The 25,967-nt window shown below is 52.3% G+C and overlaps 1 protein-coding gene across 7 annotated transcripts in view; it reads left to right on the forward strand.

Annotated features, from left to right (window-relative positions):
- The window catches only part of OTOF (otoferlin), a 111,996-nt gene that overhangs the window by 73,650 nt on the left and 12,379 nt on the right, over nucleotides 1–25,967 (forward strand). For 2 of the 7 annotated variants that reach the window (XM_087776097.1, XM_087776094.1), the window contains 26 exons: nucleotides 705–836; nucleotides 1,289–1,351; nucleotides 2,217–2,301; nucleotides 2,993–3,152; nucleotides 4,406–4,592; nucleotides 4,931–5,117; nucleotides 5,771–5,994; nucleotides 7,042–7,150; nucleotides 7,559–7,742; nucleotides 10,097–10,217; nucleotides 10,885–10,985; nucleotides 11,443–11,533; nucleotides 12,395–12,511; nucleotides 13,738–13,890; nucleotides 14,370–14,559; nucleotides 14,938–15,062; nucleotides 15,622–15,756; nucleotides 16,249–16,410; nucleotides 17,955–18,074; nucleotides 19,205–19,366; nucleotides 19,648–19,810; nucleotides 20,799–20,869; nucleotides 22,412–22,441; nucleotides 23,143–23,277; nucleotides 23,688–23,754; nucleotides 25,702–25,826. In XM_087776097.1, coding sequence (XP_087632223.1) covers nucleotides 705–836; nucleotides 1,289–1,351; nucleotides 2,217–2,301; nucleotides 2,993–3,152; nucleotides 4,406–4,592; nucleotides 4,931–5,117; nucleotides 5,771–5,994; nucleotides 7,042–7,150; nucleotides 7,559–7,742; nucleotides 10,097–10,217; nucleotides 10,885–10,985; nucleotides 11,443–11,533; nucleotides 12,395–12,511; nucleotides 13,738–13,890; nucleotides 14,370–14,559; nucleotides 14,938–15,062; nucleotides 15,622–15,756; nucleotides 16,249–16,410; nucleotides 17,955–18,074; nucleotides 19,205–19,366; nucleotides 19,648–19,810; nucleotides 20,799–20,869; nucleotides 22,412–22,441; nucleotides 23,143–23,277; nucleotides 23,688–23,754; nucleotides 25,702–25,826 — 3,399 coding nt within the window. Of the gene's footprint in view, nucleotides 1–704; nucleotides 837–1,288; nucleotides 1,352–2,216; nucleotides 2,302–2,992; nucleotides 3,153–4,405; nucleotides 4,593–4,930; nucleotides 5,118–5,770; nucleotides 5,995–7,041; nucleotides 7,151–7,558; nucleotides 7,743–10,096; nucleotides 10,218–10,884; nucleotides 10,986–11,442; nucleotides 11,534–12,394; nucleotides 12,512–13,737; nucleotides 13,891–14,369; nucleotides 14,560–14,937; nucleotides 15,063–15,621; nucleotides 15,757–16,248; nucleotides 16,411–17,954; nucleotides 18,075–19,204; nucleotides 19,367–19,647; nucleotides 19,811–20,738; nucleotides 20,870–22,411; nucleotides 22,442–23,142; nucleotides 23,278–23,687; nucleotides 23,755–25,701; nucleotides 25,827–25,967 lie in introns of all 7 variants that reach the window. The other 5 variants (XM_087776091.1, XM_087776096.1, XM_087776092.1 and 2 more) reach the window with 4 other exon arrangements.

The raw sequence follows: 25,967 nt of genomic DNA on the forward strand, positions 1-25,967 counted from the left end.
AGCAGGAATTCTTAATAAGAATTTAATATTGCAATAAAGGAATTTAGGTATGATCTAAATACCTAATATTAATTTAATGTCACAAAGTGGATTGAATTGTGAATGGCAAACTTCTGTGTCGTAAATACATGCAAGTGTTTCATCTGGATGATTTGCTCCTGTTCTGTTGAAGGTAGTTTGTTTTCCATATACCGCATACAGGAGTCCCTCATTTAAATAAAACGGCACGTGTGTATGCACGCGTATAGGAGGGCTGAACCATGAAATGGTGGGGAATACTCCAGAAATAATAAAAAGCAGAGGAGAATAGAGTAGAATAGAATATTTCAGTTGGCAGGGACCTACAACAATCATCTAGTCCAACTGCAACCCTTGGTGTCTTCTAGCAGAAGCAAGAGAAGCCAGCCGGGGTCTCACCAACCGAGCCTCTGCTCCTGCAGCTTAGCTAAATCCATTTGACTTTACACCTTGCATGAAGCCACCCATGCTCTGAGGCCGAAGCAATAGGCATGTCCAGGGTTTCCTGCATCCCGTACCGCACTGCAGCTCGCTCAGGCTTGTCCGAGCATCCCAGTGTGACCAGTAGACCCCAGAGCTTCCACCATTGCGCTGAAAATGCCTCAAAAACAAGAGATGGGGAGACAGGGGTTAAAGCATCTGATGCTGCTCTCAGGAGGTGAAGGTGCACGAATCCCTCTCCCCAGGTCAGCATCACCATCATCGAGGCCCGGCAGCTGGTTGGGCTCAACATGGACCCCGTGGTCTGCGTGGAGGTTGGAGAGGAAAAGAAATACACATCCATGAAGGAATCGACCAATTGCCCTTACTACAATGAGGTGGGTCTGTCCTCCTGTGATGCTCGCAGCTACCCACTCCTTGGGGTCTACGTTGCTGTTTTAGTCAATTAAATGTAATTTCTTGTCATTTGGAGTTTTCTCTTCTGTCACCTCTTGTCAGAATGAGATGAAATCTCAAACTACGCAGAAGGAGAAATGAAGACTTTGCCCTCTGGTATTTTGCAAAATGGTAAAAAGTGCACTCACTTGATCTGTGCTAAATTATTCTCAGTTTTTCCAAGAAGCTAGTGCTTCCTTCTAGTTCCTCAGACTGCAGAGGCGGTCAGTGCTGGGGCTCACATGGATCCATCCCTGCTGTGACATGTGCTCCAGGATGCTCCTCCAGGCCGTCACAGCTTCTCCAGCTGGACCGTGCACCATAATGCTGTCCTTCAATCCAAAAGGAGCCCACCCCAGCTCTCCTGCCTTCACAACTGCTCTTTCCCTTTCAGTACTTCGTCTTCGATTTCCACGTCCCCCCAGACGTCATGTTTGACAAGATCATCAAGCTGTCCGTAAGTGAGCATGGTTGTGTTGTCCTTTTCACGGGGTTTTGGAAGAAACCAGCCCATTTTACATATGCACTGGGGATGGATTTAAGGTCCCAATAAGATTTAAGACCCCCAATGGGAGCCAAGGTGTTCGGTCCTACGAGCCTCACCTCTTTTGCAGACCCCCAGTCCCTCTGTCTGTCGCTGACCTTCATTGCTGGGGCCAAACAGCTCCACTCCTGCGTTCGCTATCTCCCTCCATGGTTGGTCTCTGGTATTTTAGAGCCAGGCAGAATTAAACCTGTCTCGGGATGTGTTTAGGCTTGGGGAGACACAAGACCTTCCCAAGTCTGCCAGAGGATTTCCTGAGGCATGAGGCTGGCAGAGCTATTGTGGAAATTCAGGGCCGCAGATACTGAGAGCAAAGCCCACAGCCACAGAGGAGGGCGATGAACATGATTTGCAGATTCACTGACCAAAGCACACCAATGAGGAGTATCTATATCTATCCCATGCACAGACCGGCTGTACAATTTCTCCCACAAAGGGAATTAGACCATAGATTTCAAGCGTCCTAAAGATCCAGACTTCAGGTAAATGTCCCAGTGTTTGTTGCCATAGTGGCTGGAAAACTACATCTTGTTTCAAAGATTAATTTCTTTGCATTTTTTTCTATTCAATCCAAGTATACACTTGTTTGCAAGACTGCTAAGCAAGAGCTGCCAACCCCACCATGCCTCTTAATGTCCTTATACAGGCCAAGGTCCTGCACAGACCACGGAAAATGCATCAGCTCCTTTCCAGCTGACACTCAACACCTCTGCAAAGAGCCTTATGGCTCCCAGGGCATGGAAGGAAGTCTGACTTGTTTTCCTCTCTCGATTTCCAGGTGATCCACTCAAAAAACCTCTTGCGCAGTGGGACTTTGGTAGGCTCCTTCAAGATGGATGTTGGAACTGTTTATACTCAGCCTGGTATGTAAACGCTGTTTGCAATCAGTCCGATGTGCCTACCGGCACCATTGAATAAATGTTCTTGTCGGGTGGCCGGGCAGGTGCTAGTTTCCTTGGGTGATGCTTATCTAACTTAGTTTTAGTACCCTAGATATAAGCAAGTCACCTGGGCTCCCTCTACAGTCAGGAAAGAGCACTCGGCACCTCCGGAGAAGGTTGTACTTCAGGGGTGCTCAGCAGATGATGCTGGGGGACCTTAAGGGAGCATCTAGTCTGGTTCCCTGCTCCACAGAAGGATGAAGTCGTTCTAACACAATCCAAAAGGCACCTGGGACCTCAAAGAGTTAGAATCATAGAATCATTTCAGTCAGAAAAGACCCTTAAGGTCATCGAGCCCAACTGTTAGGTTAACGCTACCAAGTCCACCACTAAACCATGGCCCTAAGCGCCACGTTTACATGTCTTTTAGATACCTCCAGGGATGGTGAACACCTCCAGAGACGGTGACTTCCAATGATGGAGACTCCACCCCCCTTCAGGCAGTTTATCCCATTGCTTCTCAGTCTTCAACATGAGACACATCTTCCTAATGAATTTTTTCAGGGGTTTCTGTCTGAATTTCTCACACCTGAAGATGTCTCTTACATTTCCAGTCCTTGTGGTAATTGCTGTCTCATTCTGATAAATGACTGTCTTGTCTCCTGGCTTCCAGAGCACCAGTTCTACCACAAATGGGCCATCCTTTCCGACCCCGAGGATCTCACCGCCGGGCTGAAAGGTTACCTGAAGTGTGACATCGCCGTGGTAGGGAAAGGGGACAACATCAAGACACCACACAAAGCCAATGAGACGGACGAGGATGATATTGAAGGGTAAGGATCTGCAGAGCCAGCTTCACACAGACTTTCTTGGGAATGACTTTTCACGTCTCTGTACCTTGGATCGTACAATGAGGACAGCATCCCCACCAGATCAGACTGACAGCCCCTCTAGTACCCATACCTACCTTGTGGAATGAAATCAAAGGGACCGATAAGTTGCTTTTCAGAGAGAGAACGCGTGGCAGATTACTGGTGCAAATCCAGGTCATATCAAGTACAGACCAGTCATTTCTATCAGGTCAGACCATCTGCTGGTTGTTGAGCTCTCTAAACCAACGCCAGCCTGATGTCAACCAACCTGATGTCCCCACTATGTGCTCCTGTTGGCGATGGGATGGGATGGGGTCTCATCACTTACTGCCAGGGCAGAACAGGGAGGTCTGGATGAGATTTCGCAGGCTGCCTGGGTGGGCAGGGCTCTGTGACTCCCCAGACCATCTAAAAAGCCGTTGAAGAAAAATCAGGAGAGTTTAAAACTTAGTTCCAGCCCCAAAACATTTCAGGCTAATTAAATATCTTGAAGTGCAACCACAGGCTTTCAAGTCTACCTCTCAGCCTCTCACCACATAGTCAGAAACCCAGACTAATAGCAAAATACCAGTTCAGCTCTCTTGACTTTCTGGGGACCAGGGGGCTCGAGGCACCACCTGAACTATTTTGGACCATCGTTTGATGCTGTAGTGGTGCTATGATCCCACTTTTTCATGGACAACTCCAGCAATTCCTCTAGAAATTGTTTTGTTCACAGCATCTGCTGTGGCTCTCATTTCTTCCCCCAGAAGAGGAAAGCCAAATATGCCAAGAAAAGCAATTTGGTGGAGTTCGTCTCCCCCCAAAACAATCACCCCAGCTCCCCTTGTGCCCTGATAAAGAAAAAAGGCTCTTCTAACGTCCCATTCATCTGGCCTGCTTTTGATGTCTAAATTAAGTTGAGTTTAATTGTCCTCTAGACTCCCCTGACAATAATGATTATGTCCCTTTAGTGGAACGCACATTGTCCCAGGGGCACCTCAAGGGGCTCCTCTTAAGTTTTTCCTTACAAAACCAGCACTTCCCACCCCAAAACAGGAGGATGGGCAGAAACAGGACAGCAATAAAATCTATGGCAGCAGAAATGGTCATCTTTCCACCCCCACAGAGCCTGTGCTCAGAAAGTGGGGCAGCTTCTCACTCTTCGGTAAGCCTCTCCTGACAAACCCGCCAGCCCCAGCAGCTGTTTCCAAGCCTATCTGTTGATGTTGCAGGAACCTCCTCCTCCCGGACGGGGTCCCTCCGGAGAGGCAGTGGGCTCGTTTCTACATCAAGATCTATCGAGCAGAGGGACTGCCCCGTATGAACACCAGCATCATGGCCAATGTGAAGAAGGCTCTCATTGGGGAGAACAAGGACTTGGTAGACCCCTACGTGCAGGTGGTCTTTGCAGGGCAGAAGGTGAGCAAGCTGCGTGCTGTACCAGGGTGACCCTGGGAGGTAACATGAGCAGCACCAGCCATTGTGCAGGTGGTCAGAGATGATCTCAGTTGTCCTGGCATGTAGATGCTGAGATGCAGGGCAAAGCCACCTTGTTTGCTGTGTTTCCCCTCTCTTGTGCACTCTATGGTGGGTTGCAGCACTCTCCAGTTGAGGAAAGGAGCTTGTTACTGGGGAGAGGAGAGCCACAAGACAGAATGCATGTTTCGGTGACCGTTAGCAAGGGAGCAGTTCAGGTTGTGAGGGATGGTTAGGGAGCTCAAACCCTTGTCAAACACCTATCTCCTCCCACTCGGCAGGGGAAGACATCCATACAAAAAAGCAGCTATGAGCCTCTCTGGAACGAGCAAATAGTCTTCACAGAAATGTTCCCCCCGTTGTGCAAGCGGATAAAGATCCAGATCCGAGACTCTGACAAAGTCAATGATGTGGCCATTGGTACCCATTTCATTGATTTGCGGAAGATCTCTAATGAAGGAGACAAAGGTAAAGCTAAGGCGGGGGCAGACTGAGCTACCTTCTTCACGGTAGAGAGACATCCCTTTGGCAGAGAGTTAGCAAAATAGCATAGGCTCCTTCCCCACCCCTGGAGATAGCTGCTTCTTGGTCCCCAGCCGGAGAGACCTTGATTCACTGCAGTGGTCTTCTGAGGTCACTGGACATGCACTCTTTGAAAGCCAAGCCCCATCACAAGCTTCCAGAGTACCACTTGAAAGCAAAGACACCCAAGAACAAAAAATTCCTTGCCATGAATGGATGAATATCTGACAGGTATATATCCCTCATTCACGTACACATGAACACACCAGCATACATGGGCAGGACCAATGTGAAACCAAAGATGGCTCTAGAAAGAGGACTTTTTTCTTGACTCTCGTGTTGGGTAACTTCCCAACGGGAGACTCACCTCTGTCTTTGGGCCGGTGCACTGCACAGTCCCCATCGCTGTCTCCACTGGCAGACTGTCTCCACGTATGGTTGCAATCATGTAATTCCAGGCACACACATGTGCATATTCAAGCCTGCATCACCATAGACAGACCAGGAAAGTGATGCCAGTCCATAAGTGAGTTTGTATCCTGAGGCAGACATGCCCTCCTCCTTGCACATCCCCTTCCCTACGTGCATGTCTACTGCAGGCTTCCTGCCCACCTTTGGCCCTGCGTGGGTGAACATGTATGGCTCCACTCGGAACTACACCCTGATGGACGAGCACCAAGAGCTGAATGAGGGTCTGGGTGAAGGCGTCTCCTTCCGGGCCAGGCTTTTGATGAGTCTTGCTGTGGAGATCTTGGACACCACCAACCCAGAGATCAACAGCTCCACCGAGGTGCAAGTTGAGCAGGCCACATCAATTGCTGATGTAAGTTGCCCCTAACCCTACAGCTGCCAGCAGTCTTGGGTCTCAGGTTTTTTATCTTTGGTCTCCCAAATCGAGGATTTCATTTAGTGTTGTCCTAAATGTTCTGGATCCCCCAGCACAACGAAAGCAATTCTTGCAAGGATTTCAGATTTTATGATCATTCAAATGCTCACCTCTCTTAGGAGTGCTGGGCAGAAGGAATATCTGAGCGAGGGAGGATCCTAAACTTTGAGATGTTTCTCCAGTTGGGAGTTAGACAAGGACAAAGAGAGCCGTCTCCTAATGCCAGATGTCTCACTGCTACTCTGAAGTTGAGTTTCAAACAGAAGCCAAGAACCTAATCTATTTCCCAACCAAATCTGGCAGGGTGGAACCGGTCAGAGAAACTCAATGGCTTTTTCCCAACAAGAGAAGCCCCACAGCTTTAGTCTTGACACATAGACCCCGCAAAGCTGCTGCCTGTGCTCTGCATGAACAGGCACATCCAGGCTTGTCCTGCCTGGGGATGCCTGCATAAATCAGTCCATGTGCACCAAGGGTGTGAAGTAGAAACGGAGAAGTCTGATGGCAGTGCACCCTCTGTGTGAAAGCTCTCCTTCAGAAGTAAAGTGGCTTTAATTCACCTCCAGGGAAAAAGAAGCCGCCTGGAAATAAAGCCATTCCAGTTCTGAAAGAGCATCCAGGCAGAAGGTTCGGTGTGGTTTGATTAATTCAATTTGTGAGTGAACTCAGGCTCGTCTTCCTGAATGTCCCTTAGACAGTCCCTCACGTGCAAGGATGACTGACCTCAGTTAAGCCAACACACTTAAAAGTTAGGCTAAAATCTTTAACTGAACTCTCTCTGCAGTGAGCCTAGAGGTGGCTGAGGCTGGGGGAGAGAAAACCCTCATGGTCCCCTGGAAAGCCCCAGCAGTGGCACCTCACCTGCAACAAGCCCATGAGGGTGCTCAGGGGTGCCAGGTGATGCACCCTCTGCCCAAGGGGACCTGCCCTCCTGGGTGTCCCTCCAGCTGACCTCAACCCTCACCCCTGGGATTTCTCCTGCAGAACTGCACTGGGAAGATGGAGGAGTTCTTTCTCTTTGGAGCCTTCCTGGAAGCTACCATGATCGACAGGAAGATTGGTGACAAACCCATCAACTTCGAGGTCACAATAGGTTGGTTGTTTTGGGGGGAGGGTGGTTTTGAAGCCTGCTTGGCAGGGAATGCAAGTTATGAGGCCAAGAGCAGGGTTTATTACCCGTTTTCCATGCTAACACGTGCATGGATCTCAGTTTAGGGAGAAGGCGATGGCTGCTTTACTGGCACAAGCCATGCAGGGCCCTAAATCATCTGTTGTGTTCATGCTGTGCTGTGGCCAGTGGAGCTGCTCCCTCTCTCACCCTGGCTTTGTGACAGACACCCATCACTAATTCACGGTTCCTGGGCAAGGTTGCAGAGAGTTGAACTCTGCTGTCCCCCGTGGTTCCTGCAGATAAATCTTCTTCCCAACCTGAATTAAAGCCAAGAGATTGAGCCCGATTGGAGTTACAGCCCTGTGACTTTATTTCGCGTTTTTTCTTGAGGTAACTATGGGAACCAGATTGATGGCATGACCAAACCTGTCCTGCGGAGGAAGAAAGAGGGAGGGGATGGAGACGAGGAGGAGTCCGAGCTGCTCCAGAACTCAAGTGAGGATGAAGGTGATGAGGATGGAGAGCTGGTCTCTGTTTCCTCATCTCAACCCATGAAGCCCCTGGTCACAGACAGGTAAGCGTGCCCGCCTGGCCACCGAAGTGCCGCTGGGCAGAGATGCAGCTCTCAGTTCAGACATGGTCTGTAGGTGTTCCCACATGCGCTGGGTGTCCAAGCTCCCACCGCTGCCTGCAGAGATGAAGTCAGAGGTGAAGTCAGTGACATCGCGGGGCCTGGAGTCATTCGGCCAAACAGACCTGGGAGCAGCAGTGGGGACCAAATCGCCATGCCCCATAAAGGGAGATTAGATACCATGTGTAGATAGCTCATCTTAGATACCACAGTCTGCCAGCTGAACACCCACCCCATTCCCTACAGTTCTGAGCATGCCTGTGGATTCTCTGATGTCTAATAAGGGCTGAATTCACCTCCCAGGCTACCCTACAAAGGGCATCCTTCACCCACCTGGCCAGATATGCACCCAAAACTCATGGCTATCTATCTGATAGCTTTAGTGCTCTTCCCCTACGGCAAATAAGGATGAAGTCAACCAGTGGATTAAAAAAAAAAATCATTGGTGGGCACTGAAAAAACAGGTTCACTCCCATACGTACATTTCGTACATTTAAGAAACCAGTCTAAAACCAGGTCCTTCTCTAGGATTGCTGCTGCCCTTGGTGGCACAACCCAGTACTGCACAGCAGGGAGGAGAGGTCTGGGCTTTGCGCCTGTGCTCTCTCTAGCTGCCTGATATATAAAAACATCATGGGCACCGTGTGGAGACAGGCAAAGTCCCTCTAGAGCCAAGGCATGGATTTCAGTAACGAAGGTCACTTACGCCGAGGCAAGACGCGTTTCTTCATTGCTTCGGATCTTAAAAGCTAGACAAGGTCGCAGACACGCAGAGGGGACAGGATGCAAAAAAACTGCTGGAAAATGTTCTTGAGAGCATGTTAGGCAGGGGATTGGGGTAAAAGACTTAAAATCCTCTCAGTCTCCCTAGTTTGCAGCACTTTGGTCACTCTGTCCCCATCACTTATTGACAGCCACGCTCTGGTGTTTAACAGAACCAGGGCTTGGGAAACTGGGTCCTACTCTGGCTCTGTTGATGCACAGCTGGTTGTCAGTGGAGAAATTGCTTCTGTTTTCTCCACCTTGGTTTCTCCAGCTCTAAAATTACGACAATTTTTTTGTCTGCTTTACTAATTGCTTTGTGATGTGCAGGTAGCAGTTACCCTAAAATACAGACGAAATCCAGACAGCCGCAAGGGTGATTCTGGTGGGTGCTTTCTGTCCCCGGCAGCCGGATCAGAACTGAAGGGGATCAGCACAAGCATCTGGGGATGCATGGGCTGGGCTTCAGCCACAGCCTGGATTTGCATACAAAGGACTAGTACTAAGGAAAGCTAATTGGATGTAACCTGATGAGATATGCTTAAAGTGGATTTTAACTGTGTTATGCCAGTAGGTAGGTGTTAACAGAATTAACTGGCTGACTTCATTCAATTGGGAAATGAAACAAACCGCACTGAATCGATGGTATTTGCACCCCAGATAAAAATGTCTACCTAGGGTTCCCTCACTTGTTCACCAGCTCCTTGTCAAGGTGAACGCCAAACGGCGACGAGAAGCCCCGATGTTTTTTAAGCCTGTACCCTGAGCTCTGAATCTCATGGTGTTTACCCAGATGCCTCCAGCCCCTGGGTGCTGGGAGCCTCTCGCTCAACCATGGGGCTCTGCTGACATCTTCTGGCTGGAAATACCCCCATGGCTTTGGAAGGATGAGCTGAAGCTGGTTTTTAACTGAGTCATCCCAGGTGCGGGAGGATCTGCAGTGGATGGATCCCAGCTCATAGCCAGTGCTCAGGCATCCAAGAAGCATGAACCCATTCTTCCGCCTCATCCTTCCTTTAACTGCACCATGACTATTCCTGCTCCATCCCCCCAGCATATGGAAACCTGTCAGCTCTGCAAAGGGCAGAGCCCTCTGCCTGCAGGGAAGGCCAGGGGACTATAGGAGATGCTCTCCAGCATTCAGAAAAGGGTGTTAAGGCTTCGGTTTCCCTTGTGCCGCCGCTCATGCTGCTGCCACACTGGAGATGTTTGCTCTCTGATGGGCCATGGGTGAGGTCATGGAGTGGGAAATTCCCTAGTTTCTCTCTGGGCCACCAGATCTGAGATGGTAAATTTGCAATCCCTGGGCACTGCACCCATCCACCCCGGGTCTGGTGTTGGGAAGGATGCTAGGAGAGATAGAGCCTCTGTTCTTCAAGCTGCAATTCACATCAGCACCCTCTCTCCCATGCCTGACCTCCTACGTACCCCCCTCCCCACCACAGCATTGCCTCCCCGGGAGAGGTGTGGGACAGGGGCTGTTCCTGGCCAGGAGTGTTACCCCCATGGAGCATCTCTTCTGCCTCCTCTCACAGGAACTACTTCCATCTACCGTACTTCGAGAAGAAGCCCTGTATCTATATCAAGAGCTGGTGGCAGGACCAGCGCCGCAGGTTGTATAATGCCAACATCATGGACAAGATTGCGGACAAGCTGGTGAGTGCCCGCTGGGGAGGGAGGGAGACAGCTTGGGGCATGGGGCTGGCCTGAGGCACATCCAGGCTCCCTGTGCATCTCTGCAGCTTGTCACAGAGCAGGGGCAACAGTGCAAAGACCCACTAGCAAACTTGTGCCAGAAAGGGGGATCTTTCCCAGTGCTAAATGCTCCATAACTCTAATGTCCAAATCCTAGGAGCTCACTGAATTTTCTGTGGGTCGGACCCAGGTGTGCCCACCACAGGGAGCAGGAGCAGGGAGGCTTTGTCCCCCTGGACTACAGGGGAGAACCATTTGTGTGGCAGAGCCTCCTTAATAGTCTCAGCTAATTCCCAAGGAGCCTTTGTGACAGTTCTGCGTTGGCAGGGTCACGGCAGGATCTGCAGAGGGAGAACCTGGCAGGTCCAGCCAAGTTGCTGTGGACCTTGGCCAGCTGGTCTCATGTGGGGCAGTGGAGCCATTCCCATCACCCAGAGCCAGGTTCCTGCAGCCAAGTATGTGCCAGACCTGGGCCCTGAGGCCAGCAGGTCTGGAGAAGCAGCAGATGTTTCCCACTGGCAGTCCCTGCAGGGCTGCTCTATGTAGTGCTGGACCTCGGGGAAGACCTTGTCCCACTGCAAGGCTCTGCCCCACCATCCCCTCACCGCTTCCCCCATTGCCGCTGCAGGAGGAAGGGCTCAATGATGTGCAAGAAATGATCAAGACAGAGAAGCCGCACCCGGAGCGCCGGCTCCGAGGGGTCCTGGAGGAGCTGAGCAGCGGGTGCTTGTGAGTAAAAGATGGGCAAAGGTGGCACACTGCAGACCCCTGCTCTCTGCGGGGCTATGGGCAAGGTTGTGAGTGTAAGCCCACCTTGCCTTAGCCTCTGGATGATGGGCAAGCATTTCATCACATTGGTACAACACCATATCAGCTGCTTTCTGGCTTGGAGCATGGGTGAGGTGGTGCTTACATCTGCACCCCAAAGACCCCAAACCAGTGGTGAAAGCCTCAGTCTTGTGGTCTGCACAGTCTGGTACCTGATTGGCACCTACACCCCACACATCACACTCGGCGTTGGGTGCAAACAGGCCACTTGGCCGCAATTGCGTTGCAGACTGGTGGGAACGAGGGCATTTCCCTCCAGTGACGTGCCCTCCTGCTGGCAGAGACCCAGCCGGCCACGGCTCCTTGAGGAGAGCCCACGGGCTCCCACGGGATTCATGCTGCTGCCCTTTTCCACCAGGCGCTTCGTGACGTTGGCTGACAAGGACCAGCACCACTCTTCCCGCACGAGGTTGGACCGGGAGAGGCTCAAGTCCTGCATGCGGGAGCTGGTAAGTGGGATTCAGCCAGGCAGGGAGAAGAATTCATGAACAGGACTGGACCTTGTCAATGAAATGGGGAACTTTGGTCCTTAGGTGTGCTGACTTCCAGTCTCTGTGGATTGAGGGTTTGGGGTTTATTTCTGAAAAGAGGAGCTCAAGAGCACTTGGGTCTTGCATGGGTCCCACGTGGCACTTGGGTCCCTGCTGCTGCGTCCACTCCACCACAATCTGCTTTGCCTTGGAAAGAAATCTGGGGGCACAGAGGAGGAGCTGCATCGCTGTCAAACAGCTGAGGAAATTGGGAAGGGGTAATTCAGGGGAACCCTGCAGAGCACAGCTGCTCCAGGGGTCGATATAGCCTAGCTCTTTGGGGCTGGTAGCCCAGCTCCTTGCAAAGGAGTTGGAGGTGCAAAAGAGATGTACAGGTGGCTTATCCAGCTGCCACAGCCAAGGACACCAGCTTCAGTAGCCAGCTGCATCCTGCAGAGCAAGGAATTTAACATGTGAAAGCCTCCACGTCCCCTTTTCTGAACTGTCAGGTGCTGAATTACAGCAGAAGGGGAGAGACTATCCTTAACACCAGGCTTGATGCCACCCCAAAATGCCCTAAGCACAACTGACACCACTCTGCCCTGCATACCTCCCTCTGGGACAGACGTCTCTGAACTGTCAGGGGCCCTCCCTGCATCCCACCAAGGTTGATGAACCGGTGTCAGAAGTACCATCACCAGGGTGCACGTGGTGGGATTAAGGCATCTGCCTCCTCACCACCCCTTTCCAAATGCCGGAGACCTGCCTGGTGCTGCTCCCTTCTCTGTGCTCCGTTCTGCTCTTGTTTACGTGATGTCCTGGGCTCCCCTTTAACCGCAGGAGAACATGGGGCAGCAAGCCACAACTCTGCGGTCGCAGGTGAAGAAGAACACCATGAAAGACAAGCTGAAGCTGGTGCAAAACTTCCTGCAGAAACTCCGGTTCTTGGCAGATGAGGTGAGTCCCTCTGCACAGAGAGAGGGTGTTGTCTGGGTCAGAGCATGCCAACAGCAGCCTGGGATGGATGGAGACCTCTCTGCAAACTCTGTAGGCAGGAGAGGTCCCCTGTGGCCCAGGTCTTGTGCAAGGAGCCACCCCCAGTCTACTCACTGCCCCATGCCTCCCAGGCTTGCCTGTGCGGTGCTGGGTTGGAAAGAGCCAGCGCTAAAACAAATGTAAGAGCCCTTCCCAGCCAGTAACAGAGCTGGGTCCTCTTGCAGCTGATCTGGAGGCATTTCTGCCAGCCTCAGCCATGGCGAGGCCATGCAGTTCCCTGGGGGATCGGTCATCGGAAGGTGGCACATGTCCACACAGCGTTAAAGTCAGCAGCAGGGAGCTGTTTCTGATCCTGGCTAGGTAGGGAGCTGTTAAAGTACGTGGCTCTTCAGGGCTTTATCCCACAGCCCTTCGTCCTCTCACAGAACTCAAACCGTCTAATTTTTATCGCTGCAGCGTACTCTTGCTGCACTCCAGCTCATGGGTAAGAGATAGTAGTCCAATACATCAGAGTTGCTCGCGGTATTTCCAAAGGAAATATTTTCCAAATATCTGCAAAATACTTTTTCCTTCTTTCAGAAAATTACACCATTCCTCTGCTATTTTTACCGTTTAGGACTGGGTCAGCCGTTGGAGGTTACTGGCCCTCATGGGAGCTGTAGTTGTTGCACCTCCTGTTCTCATTTCCCGTGGCAGGCTCCCAGCCTCGACTACATATCCCTTGTTACAGCAAGGCCTTCCTTGGCTTTGACTCCCCACAGCAGAACATAAACCAGGCTATAAGGTGTGATGGGGCATGTCCAGACAGGGAGCTTCTTCCATAGCAAAGAGTGAAGGTTTGGCCACTGCCCTACAGTCCCCGTGGCCCCTGAAAGAAGAGAAAAATAAAATCTTTAGTCTTCTAATCCAAAACTAATTTTTTTTTAAAACCAGAACAAATGTAAATCCCAGTTTCTTTCCTGCTAGGCTTCACCCTGCTGAGCTTAGCTCTGAGCAGCTTTTCTTAAGCAGAAAAGCTTCTGCAGTGGGAGGCTCAAAACCATTTCAATGGCCCTAATGTGGCAATAGGTACATCCATCTCCTGTGGCGTCTGTTGAATTTGCCTTCAGAAGGCCTCCAGCCCTGCTGGTGCCTCCGTGGTCAGAAAGAGCTGAGACACTGACAGGGCTCTTCGCTGGTGTTCACAGCCCCAGCACACTATTCCCGACATCTTCATCTGGATGATGAGCAACAACAAGCGCATTGCCTATGCCCGCGTCCCTTCCAAGGATATCCTCTACTCCATTGTGGATGAGGAGATGGGCAAGGACTGCGCCAAAGTGAAGACCATCTTCCTCAAGGTGCCCGTCTGTCTTTCCTGGGGAACTGTAGCCAAGAGGAGGGAGATGGAGGAGGGACGGACTGGGAGGATGGGAGATGAAGATGAGAGCACTGTGTATCCAATTTTGCTGGGACTTGAATACTAGGCAAAACAAACCCATACTCTACTGGTAGGGGTGGAAGTCTGCTGCTAGGAAGTGTGAACCACTGATCTTACCCAGCCCAGTAAGTGAGAAATGTTTGGAAGGAAAGAGATGTTTGATCCAGCTGGCCACAAAAGAGGATGCTGGCTTAGAAAGAGGAAGCCAACATGGTGGGAAGAAGATAATGCACGAGCCAGAGTAGTGTCATGATCCAAAATGATGAGGGCTGGGTCCCTGGTTTTAAGGGGCAGTGGTATGAATGATGCACCAGAAGGAGTTGAATGCTCCAGAGGTGGTCTGTCCATCTCTAAGGGCTTCCCTCTGTCCATGTAAACTCTTCCATCCTTTGTGCCCAGCTACCTGGGAAGAGGGGCTTTGGTCCTGCTGGTTGGACAGTTCAGGCCAAGATGGAGATGTACTTGTGGCTGGGCCTCAACAAACAGCGCAAAGACTTCTTGAGTGGCCTGCCCTGTGGCTTTGAGGAGAAGAAGACTGCCAGAGGCCAAAACCTGCCATCCTTCCCACCCATCAGCCTCCTTTACACCAGTAAGAACTTTTTGCCTGCAATGGGTCTGGGGACAGGACATGGAGAGGGCAGGAGGGAGCCTGGCTGGACACCACTTGGGCTTCCAGGAGCTAAGGGGGAAATAATCTCAGTTGTCCCAGTCTGAGGTCCCCCACTGCTCCCATGGGGAGGTGGGATGTGGGAACTGTGCACCCTCTTCCCTACCCCATTTTGCCCACCACCGGCAGGATGCTGAGGAAGTCCGTATCCATTCAGGACTCATGCTTTGAGCCTATATCCTTCATCAGTGCTGGCCCTGAGCAAAAGTGCGCCCCTGAGACCTCGCTCTGCAGGCTGAGCCCCACGGCTGGGTGCCAGGGTTGCGTATCAAGCTGTCTCACTTCCCCTCTCTCTTGCAGAGAAGCAGGTTTTCCAGCTGCGAGCCCACATGTACCAAGCCAGGAGTTTATTTGCAGCCGACAGCAGTGGCCTTTCGGACCCCTTTGCACGCGTCTTCTTTATCTCCCAGAGCCAATGCACCGAGGTGAACACCATCTCCTGACCTGGAGGGCTGGGCTGGGCTCTGGCGTTGCATGTCCCATCAGGTCTCCATCCTGCTCCCCTGCCACAGGTCTCGTGACTGCTAGTGAATCAAGGATTAGGTTGATCATGGGGTCCTGGGGTGGGAAAGCAGCCACAGCACTGGGGCTTGACTGTCTCCAGGAGCCCCTTCCCCAGGAGCACCTTCACAACATGTCCCCCTGCACCAGCACACAGCTATCCCATGTCCCTGTGGCCGTGATTCACCTGCCTGGTTAGGAGAAACTGGAGCAAGTTGAAGTGGTTTTTGTCGTCCCTTCCCAGGGCTGCCAAGCTTTAGCAAGCCTGGTGGACACTGGAAATAATTTCTGTCTGCTTGCCTACTGTTGGGGTTTTTTTTCTCAGAAGGGTCCTTGGGAGATACCCCATGCCTCACTGGTCCAAAAAAATGTGCAGCAGCCCACTAGTGCTGCCAGGCAGTGGAGACCAGCACCCTGTCTGCTGCCCTTGCACAGGGCCTTAGCCCCTGTCTGGACCAGTAAGGCTCTCTCCCATTCTTCCAGGTTCTCAATGAGACTCTTTGCCCGACCTGGGACCAACTGCTGGTCTTCGACAACGTGGAGCTGTATGGAGAAGCCCATGAGATGCGGGATGACCCTCCCATAATTGTCATTGAGATCTATGACCAGGACACCGTGGTAAGATGAATCCCAGCAAAGGAAAATGTTTATGATTTAGATGCTGTGATCACTCCTGAGTTGAAGGCAAGGCAGCTGGTGCAGAGGATGTGAGAGGCAGCTTTTCTCCTGACCCGTGGAAAATGGTCCCTCCACATCTCCCATGGCATGGACTAGGAGCCTCTGCTGCTCCGTTAAATCTCAGACTCAACTTAATGACACCTTATTTTTGGAGAGTGAAGCAAGAGCTTTTCTGAGGCTGGAGGCAAAGAGACGTTACCTGAGTCTTTCCCTTTAGAAAAGCTGCTCATCCCTGGCCTCCTTGCCATCCCAGCCCTAGGCCACCTCCTTCGCCTTATTTGAAGAAGCCAGGAGTGAAAGCTGGCACTGAGCTTTGGTGTCCCAGGCCCACTGGGCTGGTCCTGTTCTGACCACGATGGGGAGAGCTGTGGGGCCAACTTGGGAGACCTCATGTTGGGTCAGCAAACCCAAGTGCTCTCTTTGCCTCTCCAGGGCAAAGCTGACTTCATGGGCCGCACCTTTGCCAAACCGGTGGTGAAGATGTCGGATGAACACTACTGCCCGCCACGCTTCCCCCCGCAGCTGGAGTACTACCAGATCTACCGGGGCAACTCCACAGCAGGTGACCTGCTGGCTGCCTTCGAGCTGCTCCAGGTACCAGCTGGCCAAAGCCGCCCCAGACCAAGGGAGGGAAAGGATGGGATGGAGGTTTGCAAGGGATCGGGGCTTAACCCATGCTTACATGTCTTAGGTGCTGCAAGGAGCAGGTAGTTCATACATCCTAAAAAAGCTAGAAGGGTTTAGCACAGCTACTAACCCAGTGAGAGGGCAATTCCTGCCCAGTTATACTGGTCAAGGTGATGTGCAGTGAGTCCCAGGCATCCTGCTGGACAGGACACCCCACTAAAGTGTTACGTTAGCCCAAACTTTGCATCATCACTGGGATATGGGAGATGCCAATGGGAGTCCTGGTGTTCTCAGAGGTGCCAGTTTGAAGGTCTCCGGAAAAAAGGGTGTGAATTCATAGCAGCATCCCAAGAATTGGCAGTGCTGGGTTAATGGCTGGACTTGATGATCTTAAAGGTCTTTTCCAACCTAAACAGTTCTATGATTCTATGAATATGATGAAATTTTAGCCACGTAATCTGTGGGGGTAGCAGAGTTAAACCCTCCTGCTTTCATGCTTCCTTTCCCATATGCTGACACTGCTGTATTTGTATGGACGTGTCTCAGCAGACTCCTGGTGTGCAGGGAGCCTGAGACATCCCAGCAGAAAAAAGAGAGGCCCCAGCAAACTCAGCACGGTCCTGGTGGGTTGGGATGTGGAAGGACCGACCTGCCACAGAGACCTCCAATGCAGCTGAGCACCAGCCAGGGGCAGTGGTCCCCAGGCTGGCCTGGCATCTGTGCATGCTGGCAGCAGGCAGTGCCTGGGGAGGTGGACCCTTGGGGACTATGTGCTCCTCTGTGTCTCCCCTTTATTTCAAAGGAGACTTTGCTTCACATGCCCGTCCATCTGTCTGCAATGTCCTCAGATGCCCAATGATGATGGCGAGATCAGTGCAGCTTTGCAGGCTGCTGCTGAGCCTGGTGTCCCACTCCCCAAGGTGCTTGTCCCGTCTCATTTGCCTGCCAGGCCAGCTGCTCATCCAAGCCAACTTTTTCCCCCCTCCCCAACTTTCCTTGCAATGGGCGCTCATCCAAGCCAACTTTTTTATTTTCCCCAACTTTCCTTGAATGGAAAGTCCATATCCCACTGCCTCACGTGGGATATTTGGTCTCCCTCGTGCCCCGGGTTGGAAATGGGACCTGAAACCTGCCCCTGGGCTGAGCTCTTGGACCATTTCTGGACAGCCAGCCCAGGCAGATACCTTGCAGGAGGAAAAGGAACAGCGCTGGGGTTGGGGTGTGTTGGTGGGCTGAGATGTTTGCTTTGCTGCTGGGTCTGTCCTGCGTGGAAGCACAGCACTGCCCAGCACCTTCTGCTCACGCGTACACCTTTTCCCAAAGTACCTGCATGGTACAGCCAGCTGGATGCTCAGCAACCCCTGTTGCTCCTGCACCCTCTGAGACAGCGCAGAGCCAATGCATGAGACCAGGCTGTGCCAGTTACAGCTGAGACTGACAAAATACTGCTTGCCAGCAGCTGAGAACTAGCTCAAAGGAAGGGATCTTAATCCACGCTGCTTCTCTTCCAGATTGGCCCTGGGGGCAAGTCAGACCTGCCCCCAATCGATGGGCCCACAGACATGGACCGGGGCCCCATCCTGCCAGTGCCACTGGGGATTCGGCCAGTGCTGAGTAAATACAGAGTGGAGGTAATTGCCTTGGAGCACCCAGTTTTCATGTTCAGCATTGTGTGGGGCAAGAGAGCCTGTCCACGGGTGTTTGAAGGCCAGGAGGGATCTCTGAGGCTCTGATGACTAGCTGGCCACCAAGACGAGATGCCTGCACTGCAAGGATCTGTCTGTACTGGCCGTACAGGGAGCGAGGCTGCAGCAGCCCTAAAAGGACAGGGGATGGGATCGCTCCTTGCCGTCTTAAACGTGGGCACCACAGCAAGTCTAGAGCCCTGCGGTAAATGGCATTTGGGCTGAGATGCAATGCAGGGCACATTAGAGATACGTGTGTAATACATCTCCACCCGCAGCAGACAGGTGAGCTGCATCCCACCAACCTCAGGCATCAAGGACAGAATGCCTTTCATGTATCTGTAGATACCTAAAGGGTGATGCATCCAATCAGGGTCCCTCTGCCTTAGTTGTCTTGGTGGTGATCCAGACAGTACATTCATTGCACAATTCACCCATGGTTGTAGGTGTCTCTGCTCAGGTGAGATGCTGCTGACCAGATCCCCAGGTCTCTCTAAGGATCCTGCCTTCTGGTCTTCCACATATTTGCAGCTGGTTAAATAAATTGTGTTCCTCTGATGTGCAAGGCGAATACAGCCATGGGGAATCAGGAGGTGGAAAAATCTCAGCTTAGGGGAACTTTTGGTCATGGTGGCAGTCTGTTATCCTAAGAAGGGAGAGGCAAGTTTCCCCAGTGATACTGGTGCCATTTTGACAAAATAATGCCAGCGCTGAATCAACAGCCACTGTGGGTGGACACAGCTGGTCTGGTCCTGCTCTATGGAGTCCCATGGCAGAAGAAGGCTAGAAAGGGAGAAAGGCAGAAAAGGGAGTGTCGAGGGCAGCAGGCTGGAGATCTTAGGCTGCTGCAGATCAGGTGTGGGGTGGATTATGTGGGGTGTCAGAGAGAGACTGTGCTGCAGCCCTGAGCCATGTGGAGGAGGAGAGGATACCTTGGGGATCCACCACTGCCCAGGTGATGACATTTTGCAGCGAAGTCCCTGCTCCTGGGGGATGTGGAGAACCAACTCCTTTGGCTCCAGCCAGGGGCAGTCCCTCTCATGTTCACGCTCTTCCCTCTCCTCCTCCTGCCCTAGATCTTGTTTTGGGGGCTGAGGGATCTGAAGAGAGTGAACCTAGCCCAGGTGGACCGGCCCCGGGTGGACATTGAGTGTGCTGGGAAGGGGGTCCAGTCATCCCTCATCCAGAACTACAAGAAAAACCCCAACTTCAGCACTTTGGTCAAGTGGTTCGAAGTGGTGAGTGTTTCCTCTTCCCCCTGAGTCCTCAGCTGACACCCAGCCCAAACCATGGCTCCTAGCCCCTTGCTTCAGTTTGCCCACAGCAGTGGAGGACATGAGCTCCATCCCAATTGGTGATGGCCTTTCTCTGAGGGCTCCCAAGCCATGCTGGAGCTGCTCCAGACCTCTTCCTCCAACACGATCCCTGTTTTAGTCCCTACTGGCCTTTCCAACCACCAACGTAGACATCCCACAGTCCGCACCCAGGCCTTCGTAACCAGCACACCTTTGCTTCCCAGGACCTCCCGGAGAACGAGCTCCTCCACCCACCCCTCAACATCAGGGTGGTGGACTGCCGGGCCTTCGGGCGTTACACCCTGGTGGGGTCCCACGCTGTCAGCTCCCTCCGAAAATTCATCTACCGCCCACCGGATAAGAAAGCCCAGCACTGGAATATGACAGGTACCAGGCTTGGGCCACGGGGACCTGGCTGGTATGGGTCATTGGTGGGGCATTGTGCATAACTGAGGGGCACGGAGAAGAGGGAGATGGGTAGAGGGTTGTAAGGACTATGGGATATTGCCTGCTTGTTGGTTAAGCAAGCAGTGTTTCAGGGTTTGGGTCAAGGAGGTGGAAGGCACAGGGTGTGAGGCCATGATTCCCCTTTGATTTTTTGATCCGTGGGTCTTACTGCGATAACTGATACCTGTAAGACAAGAAAGGCTGGTTCACCTCTAACGTCTCTGCAGCTTCATGACTCTACACTCCCCAAATGTTCCTCAAGACTGGGACGTGAATTTACCGTGCTCCATGCCTGCTGCTGCTATTATTTCAGTAAAGACTAGAAAGCTACAGATTGAGGCCACCTTCTCAATCCCAACCACCACGCCATCTATCAGCACTCACAGCAAAACCCATCACAAACCACTTTCCCTGCACCCAGCACAGAAGCCGAGGGCTCGGTGAGCCACAGGAGTTGCTCATCTCCTCCCAGTCCTTGGTGGAAGCGGAGGCACTCTTGGCTGGGCAGAGACAGGAGGTCTGTGGGGGAATTGCCAAAGGCCATTCCTGGTTCCAGCCAGAGGTCTGGACCTGTGGTTGTATCTGTGCTAGCTGATACTTTCAGGTCAATCATCATCTCTGCTGCTTCTCTGGAGGCTGGTGCAGGTGAAAAAGGCAATTCTTTCTCATCATCTTCTTTCCTTTGCTATGAAAGGGGGTTTTAATCATGCTGTAAGGGTCTGTGCTCTTTTCCACCTCTCTTCTTCTCTGAACAAGGCGGTCACACACCACTCCTGCATGAATCCTTTAGGATCTCACCTGAGCTCTCAGTTTCTCCTCTACGCTATCCTTCTCTCTTGTTCTTTCTCTTTCTCTGTCCTCTGTCCAGCTAAACACCTCAATGGCTATCTGGCAATGGCCAACAGGGCCCATCGCTCTCGCCCCACAGGGGAGATCGTTGTCAATATGGAACCTGAGGTTCCCATCAAGAAGATGGAGACGATGGTGAAGCTGGAAGCTGTGAGTATCCATATGTCAGCAACACTTTAGCATCTCTTTCCTCACTGAGATGCCAGTCTCTGAGGAATTCCACCCAAACAGAGGCTGCCTTGTCCTGCTGAACATGGGGTTGGGCTGATGCCTGGAATGAAGGGCCTTGGGTCATCATCAGTCCTACAAATTGGCCTCTTTCTGTCCTGGCTGAGATAAGCTGGTGCTTGCTGCCCAGAAAAGGACTGTCCTGGGCTATGCAAATTAGACAGCTTTATGTTTTTCTTCAAAAACAGTCAGATGGGAATGAGCACCCACGAGCACAACCCTGTCCCTGTCTGTGACCAGGGCAGGCACAAGTGACCCATCAGAAATTCCCCATCTGCGCAGCTGCAGCGATCCTGCCCTGTCAAAGCACCACACCCTGCGCAGGCTCTGCAAGCAGCCAGGGCCACGCAGATTTCCCCGATACTTTTTTCCTTTTTACAATCGTTTTGAGACATTCGGGTGGCTACATCAGCTCTTTGAAATGCCCGTTCAGCAGTCCGGATGGGTGGTCAGCGCGGCGTCGCTGCGCAGCCACGCTACAGCAAGCCTGAGCCGTACAGGACCCAGCAGATGTGCACGGCATAGAGCTGATCCAGGCACACTGAGGCAGCCAAAGCTCGTTAGCCCTGGTGTGCTTGCCCTGAAAATTTGGCACTGTATGCATTGGACAGGCGATGTGTCCCAGAGGCATCAGGCTTTGTTCACACACTGAATGTGCCTGTGCCCATTTTCTTGCCCAGAACAGGAATTTCAGCTCCTTCTCGTGCTCGTTCCAGAGCTTCCCCCACAAAAAGAAACAGATTTCCTTTTGCAGGGTGCTCTTTGCAGCAACATGCACACACAGCCCCCCAGACAAGCAGCACATGTGTGCCTACAGGCATGTTGTGGGCTCCAAATACGTGTGGCCCCTGACGTGTGCACGTTTACAGAAAGGCTGCGGCACATACAAAGCCTCACAAGCACACGTGTGCAGATGCATATACAGACATACACCCCCCCCAAGGTCCCTGGTGCATTTACATAGGTAGAGTTCCTCCTACGTGCACAAGAAGCTGTATCACGTACGTCTGCTCGCACAGCTTCGTGCAAGAGGAGCTGCAGGATACGTGTGCGTGTGTATGTCTGGAACGCCCCAGCACCCACGTGCTGCTTGAAGTCTCCCACAGCAGCTTGCAGACCTTCCTAGATAGACAAGAAAAGCTCCAAGAGAGCAGAGAGGTGTTATCAACTCTGAAGGCCAAAGTGTCTTTCCAGACCCAATCCCTCGCTGTCAGGGACTGTGGTTCTCCCTTAGCAGAGTGCAAGAGTGTGGATTTGGGGGGGGGGATGTCACAGCAGACATCTCCCCTCTACGCAGAGCTTTCCCAGCCAGGGCTCTTCATTCAAGGCGTTCCGTTTCTTCATCCCTTGGGAGCTGTTTGTGACTTCTAGCGCGTACGTGTGCCAGTGTGTGTTTGTACTCGGCCGAGGCTGCGCTGCTAACCTGCTCTCCCTCTCCCTGTTCCCTTCCACCCCGGGCGGCAGAACTCCGATGCAGTGGTGAAGGTGGACGTGGTAAGTGATGGATCTGCTCTGCACCCCTGCTCCCAGCCCTCCGCTCCCTATCCAACCCTTCTGTGCAGCTTTTCAACGGACCATGCATCCTCCCCAGCCCCAGGATAGGCGGGTACCAGAGCCCATTCATCCCAAGGCAGAGACAGAGCAGCGTTGTCTCATCAATAGACACGCAGTGGCCTGGTCCTTGCAGACTGGGAAGCTCTTCTGGGCCAGCACATCTCAGCCCAGCTGTGCCAGGACTCCTCCTATGTGCACAAGAAGCTGTATCACATACATAAGGGCAGGCAGCACCCTGGGGGAGAGATGCTGGTTATTCCCACCGCAGCCAGATACCAGCTGCGAAAGGCTTTCTTGCAGCCCGAAGTGGACCCAGGGTGCTTTGCTGGGCAGAGGGAGGATTGCTACCGTGTAAGATGCCGGTGCAGTAGTGTGGGAAATGCATGGATGAAAGGGATGCTGGACAGGAGGGGATGTCTCGGGATGCCGGCACTGTGTCTCTGTGGATCCTCGGGCATCTCGCTGTGCTGCTCTGTGCCTCAGTCTGTGGCGGTAAAGGGGGAAAGTGCTGACGAGGCTACCCAGCCAGGAGGGTTCTGCCTTCTCAGGTGCTTCACCCACCACCTTTGCACTTCAAGAGGCATTTCAGTTTCATCTCATCCCCCTCCTCTTCTCTGTGTTTGGTTCCCTTGTCCCTGCAGTCTGAGGAAGAGAAGGAGAAAAAGAAAAAGAAGAAGAAAGGAGGCGGAGGAGAAGAAGTAGAAGAGGAGGAGCCAGACGAGAGCATGCTGGACTGGTGGTCCAAGTATTTTGCTTCAATTGAGACTATGAAGGAGGTGGGTGCAGAGCAGAGGAGGGGTGTACATAGGGGGGAAGAGGAAAACGTTGGTTCCTGCCTGCGAGGTCTCGCCTATTCCCAGCTACTTCCAAAGGCTTGGGGCTGCGCTGCTTTCCTTGCTAACCTTGCCTGACTGTCAACAAGGCTTTTTTTTTACCTGGCAGAGCTGAGTAGGGTTCCTCTTCCTTGAGTGCACTCTGGGTGGACTGGTTTGTATTCAGACACGGGTATTTAACAGCATCCGTGCTGAAGGCTGCACTGAGCGACTTTGATTTCTCCAGCACTGCCAGAACCTCGCTCATGGCTCAGACGGGAAGAGCGAGCTGTGATCCTGAGTCAGGCGTTTCCAGGGAGCACAGAGACCTCGGCACAAGCACCCACTCCCTGTTCGCTTCATTTTTCCTCCAGCAGCTCCGGCAGCAGGAAGCAGCCGCGGCAGAAGCAGAGGAGAAGGAAGAATTGGAGATTGCAGAGGGTAAGCAGGGTGTGAATGAGAGAGGGAGCATGGCAGGGAAAGGTAGGACCAGGACTCCTTTTGGTGCTTGAACACCCCTTTTGGAGCATGCTTTTGCTCTTCTGCCAAAGCAGATGCTCACAGTGTGTGGTATACCCCCGTGCAGGATCAATTTTTGTGAATGCAAGCCTGGTCTGAGCTGTGTTGGGCTAACGGGCTAATGCCAGGTGAATCCAAATCAGAGCATGGTATTGCGGCAGCCTTCAACCCATCCGTGCTGGGAGGAAGGCCATGTGCAAGTCATGCAGACTAGTGAGCAGGTTCCCTGTTATTGTCCGAGGACATTTTCATGCAATGACAAGTTAGTATGTCATTAAAAGTCCCGTCGCTCTGGCCGTGCAGATGTGTTAGCCACAGGACTGTGTGCTTGAAGTCTGTTGAGCAGACCAAGTAATAGATACTTCTAGATCACCATCATGGGGTTTTCCATCTTCATTTTGCAGGAGACTTAAAATTATTTTTTTAAGTTTTGCTTCAGTTTTACAAGGGAAGATTCAACCAGACAAAAGGTCTGGGATTCATCTAATCTGAGTGCTTTTAGCTGCATGTGGAGGCCTCCTTGCTGCTGTTCTAGCACAGGCAGTGAAAAAAACCATGTACTTATAGGTCAAGTTCTCGGACCTATTTTCAATACTATGTTACGGTCAGATGAATTGTGCCCTAAATGTGTTTTTCTCTGCAGGAAGTCAGGGGGTCTGTAGCTCAGATGGGGTGCTGCAGATGTCTAAATTTGGGTGAGATGAATTTTGTACAAGTGATGTGGGCCAAAAATACTGGTGAGCTGGGACATATTGGTCAAGGGTGACTTTGCCCATTTGCAGCCTGGAGGCTCTTTGAGTCCCACCAGCAGGGCTTGGAGGGGTTTCCCTCCGGACTCTCACTCATGCTCTCCATATGTCCCACATCCCCGTGACAGCGGGTTGCTGTCATGCCCGGGCAATGCAAAAATCCATTAGCTGAGAAAAATACAGAACCTGGTTTCTTTTGGAAGACCGGTCTTCATATGACGAGAAAGATGAGGCTGGGTCTTGCTGAGCTTGGAGACAACTCTGAGCAGCTTCTTCCCAGGCTTGCTGTCATGGCGGGGCTGCTGGTGGGTGTCTTGTGTCCCCCGTTGTCTTCTTTCTGTCTTCTGTGAAGGGTCCATTTCCCCTTGGCACTCCCATTCCTTCCTCCTTTCCTCTTCCGCATGAAGTCCTTGTCTGTTGTCATCTGGCTGTCCCCATCTGCATTGCCCAGCAGCCATGAAAGCTGGCAGAGGCAGCGAGGGACGGGGATTGTAGAGAAGCGTTCTTTGAACGTGCCTTTCCAGGCAGCCTGTTCCTGGTGTAGCTGATGTCCCTGGCTGGTGGTTGCTCTGAAGAGAGATCCTAACAACCTGTCATGGCAGCTGGTCATGGGCAACACCTCTTTAAGGGCAGCAGCCTGGGCTCTGGTGCTGAGCATCAAGCACTCTGCGATACCTCGGCTGGGGTTTATTCTCCAGGCTGCACACAGCAGGAGAAGCCTCCTGTAGGAGGAAGAAAAGGAGATGCTGTGGGCAGGATCAGACCTTCTCACTGCTGTTGAAGCCAGCCAGAGCCTAGCCCTCTCAGTCCATGTTTTGTAGTCCTCCAAATGACTTCTGTTCAGGTTAGCTTTGGAAGCTCCCTGCACAGAGACCTCTGGGCTCCTGGAGATGCTGTGACCTGGGCAGCAGTGGCCAGACTCAAGGAAAGACAGGAGAGGGCTGGGCTGGGAGTTGCAGGCAGCAGCATCTGTCAGCTTTCATGCTCCTCCTGTTCGAAGGACTGATCAAGTCCCCCCTCCCCATCTCCTCCACCCCTCCTCACCCTCATTCCCATCCCCTCCCTCCCCGCCGCTTCCCCTCGGACTCAGAAATCAAACTTGATGACTCTCCCATGAAAGGCTCCAAGGGTCAGGCGAAGAACAAGGAGAAGTCCAAGGCACCCAAAGACGATAAGAAAAAGAAGCAACAGTCAGCCCCTGAGCTTCCCGAGAAGAAGAACAAGCAGAAGGTTGACGAACTGAAGGTGCGTGTGTCGGCAGGGGAGGAGGAGACCCTGCCTGCTCGGTGGCAGGCTGGAAGTCTGGCAGGATGGCAATCCCAGCCATCTGGAGATCAGGGCAGGATGGATCAACCCTGCATGAGGCACCTTGCCTACCTGAGGGGT

Source organism: Nipponia nippon, unplaced genomic scaffold (assembly GCF_047370975.1).
Source record: "Nipponia nippon isolate SJK-2023a ecotype South Korea unplaced genomic scaffold, ASM4737097v1 scaffold_4, whole genome shotgun sequence".
NCBI lineage: Eukaryota > Metazoa > Chordata > Aves > Pelecaniformes > Threskiornithidae > Nipponia > Nipponia nippon.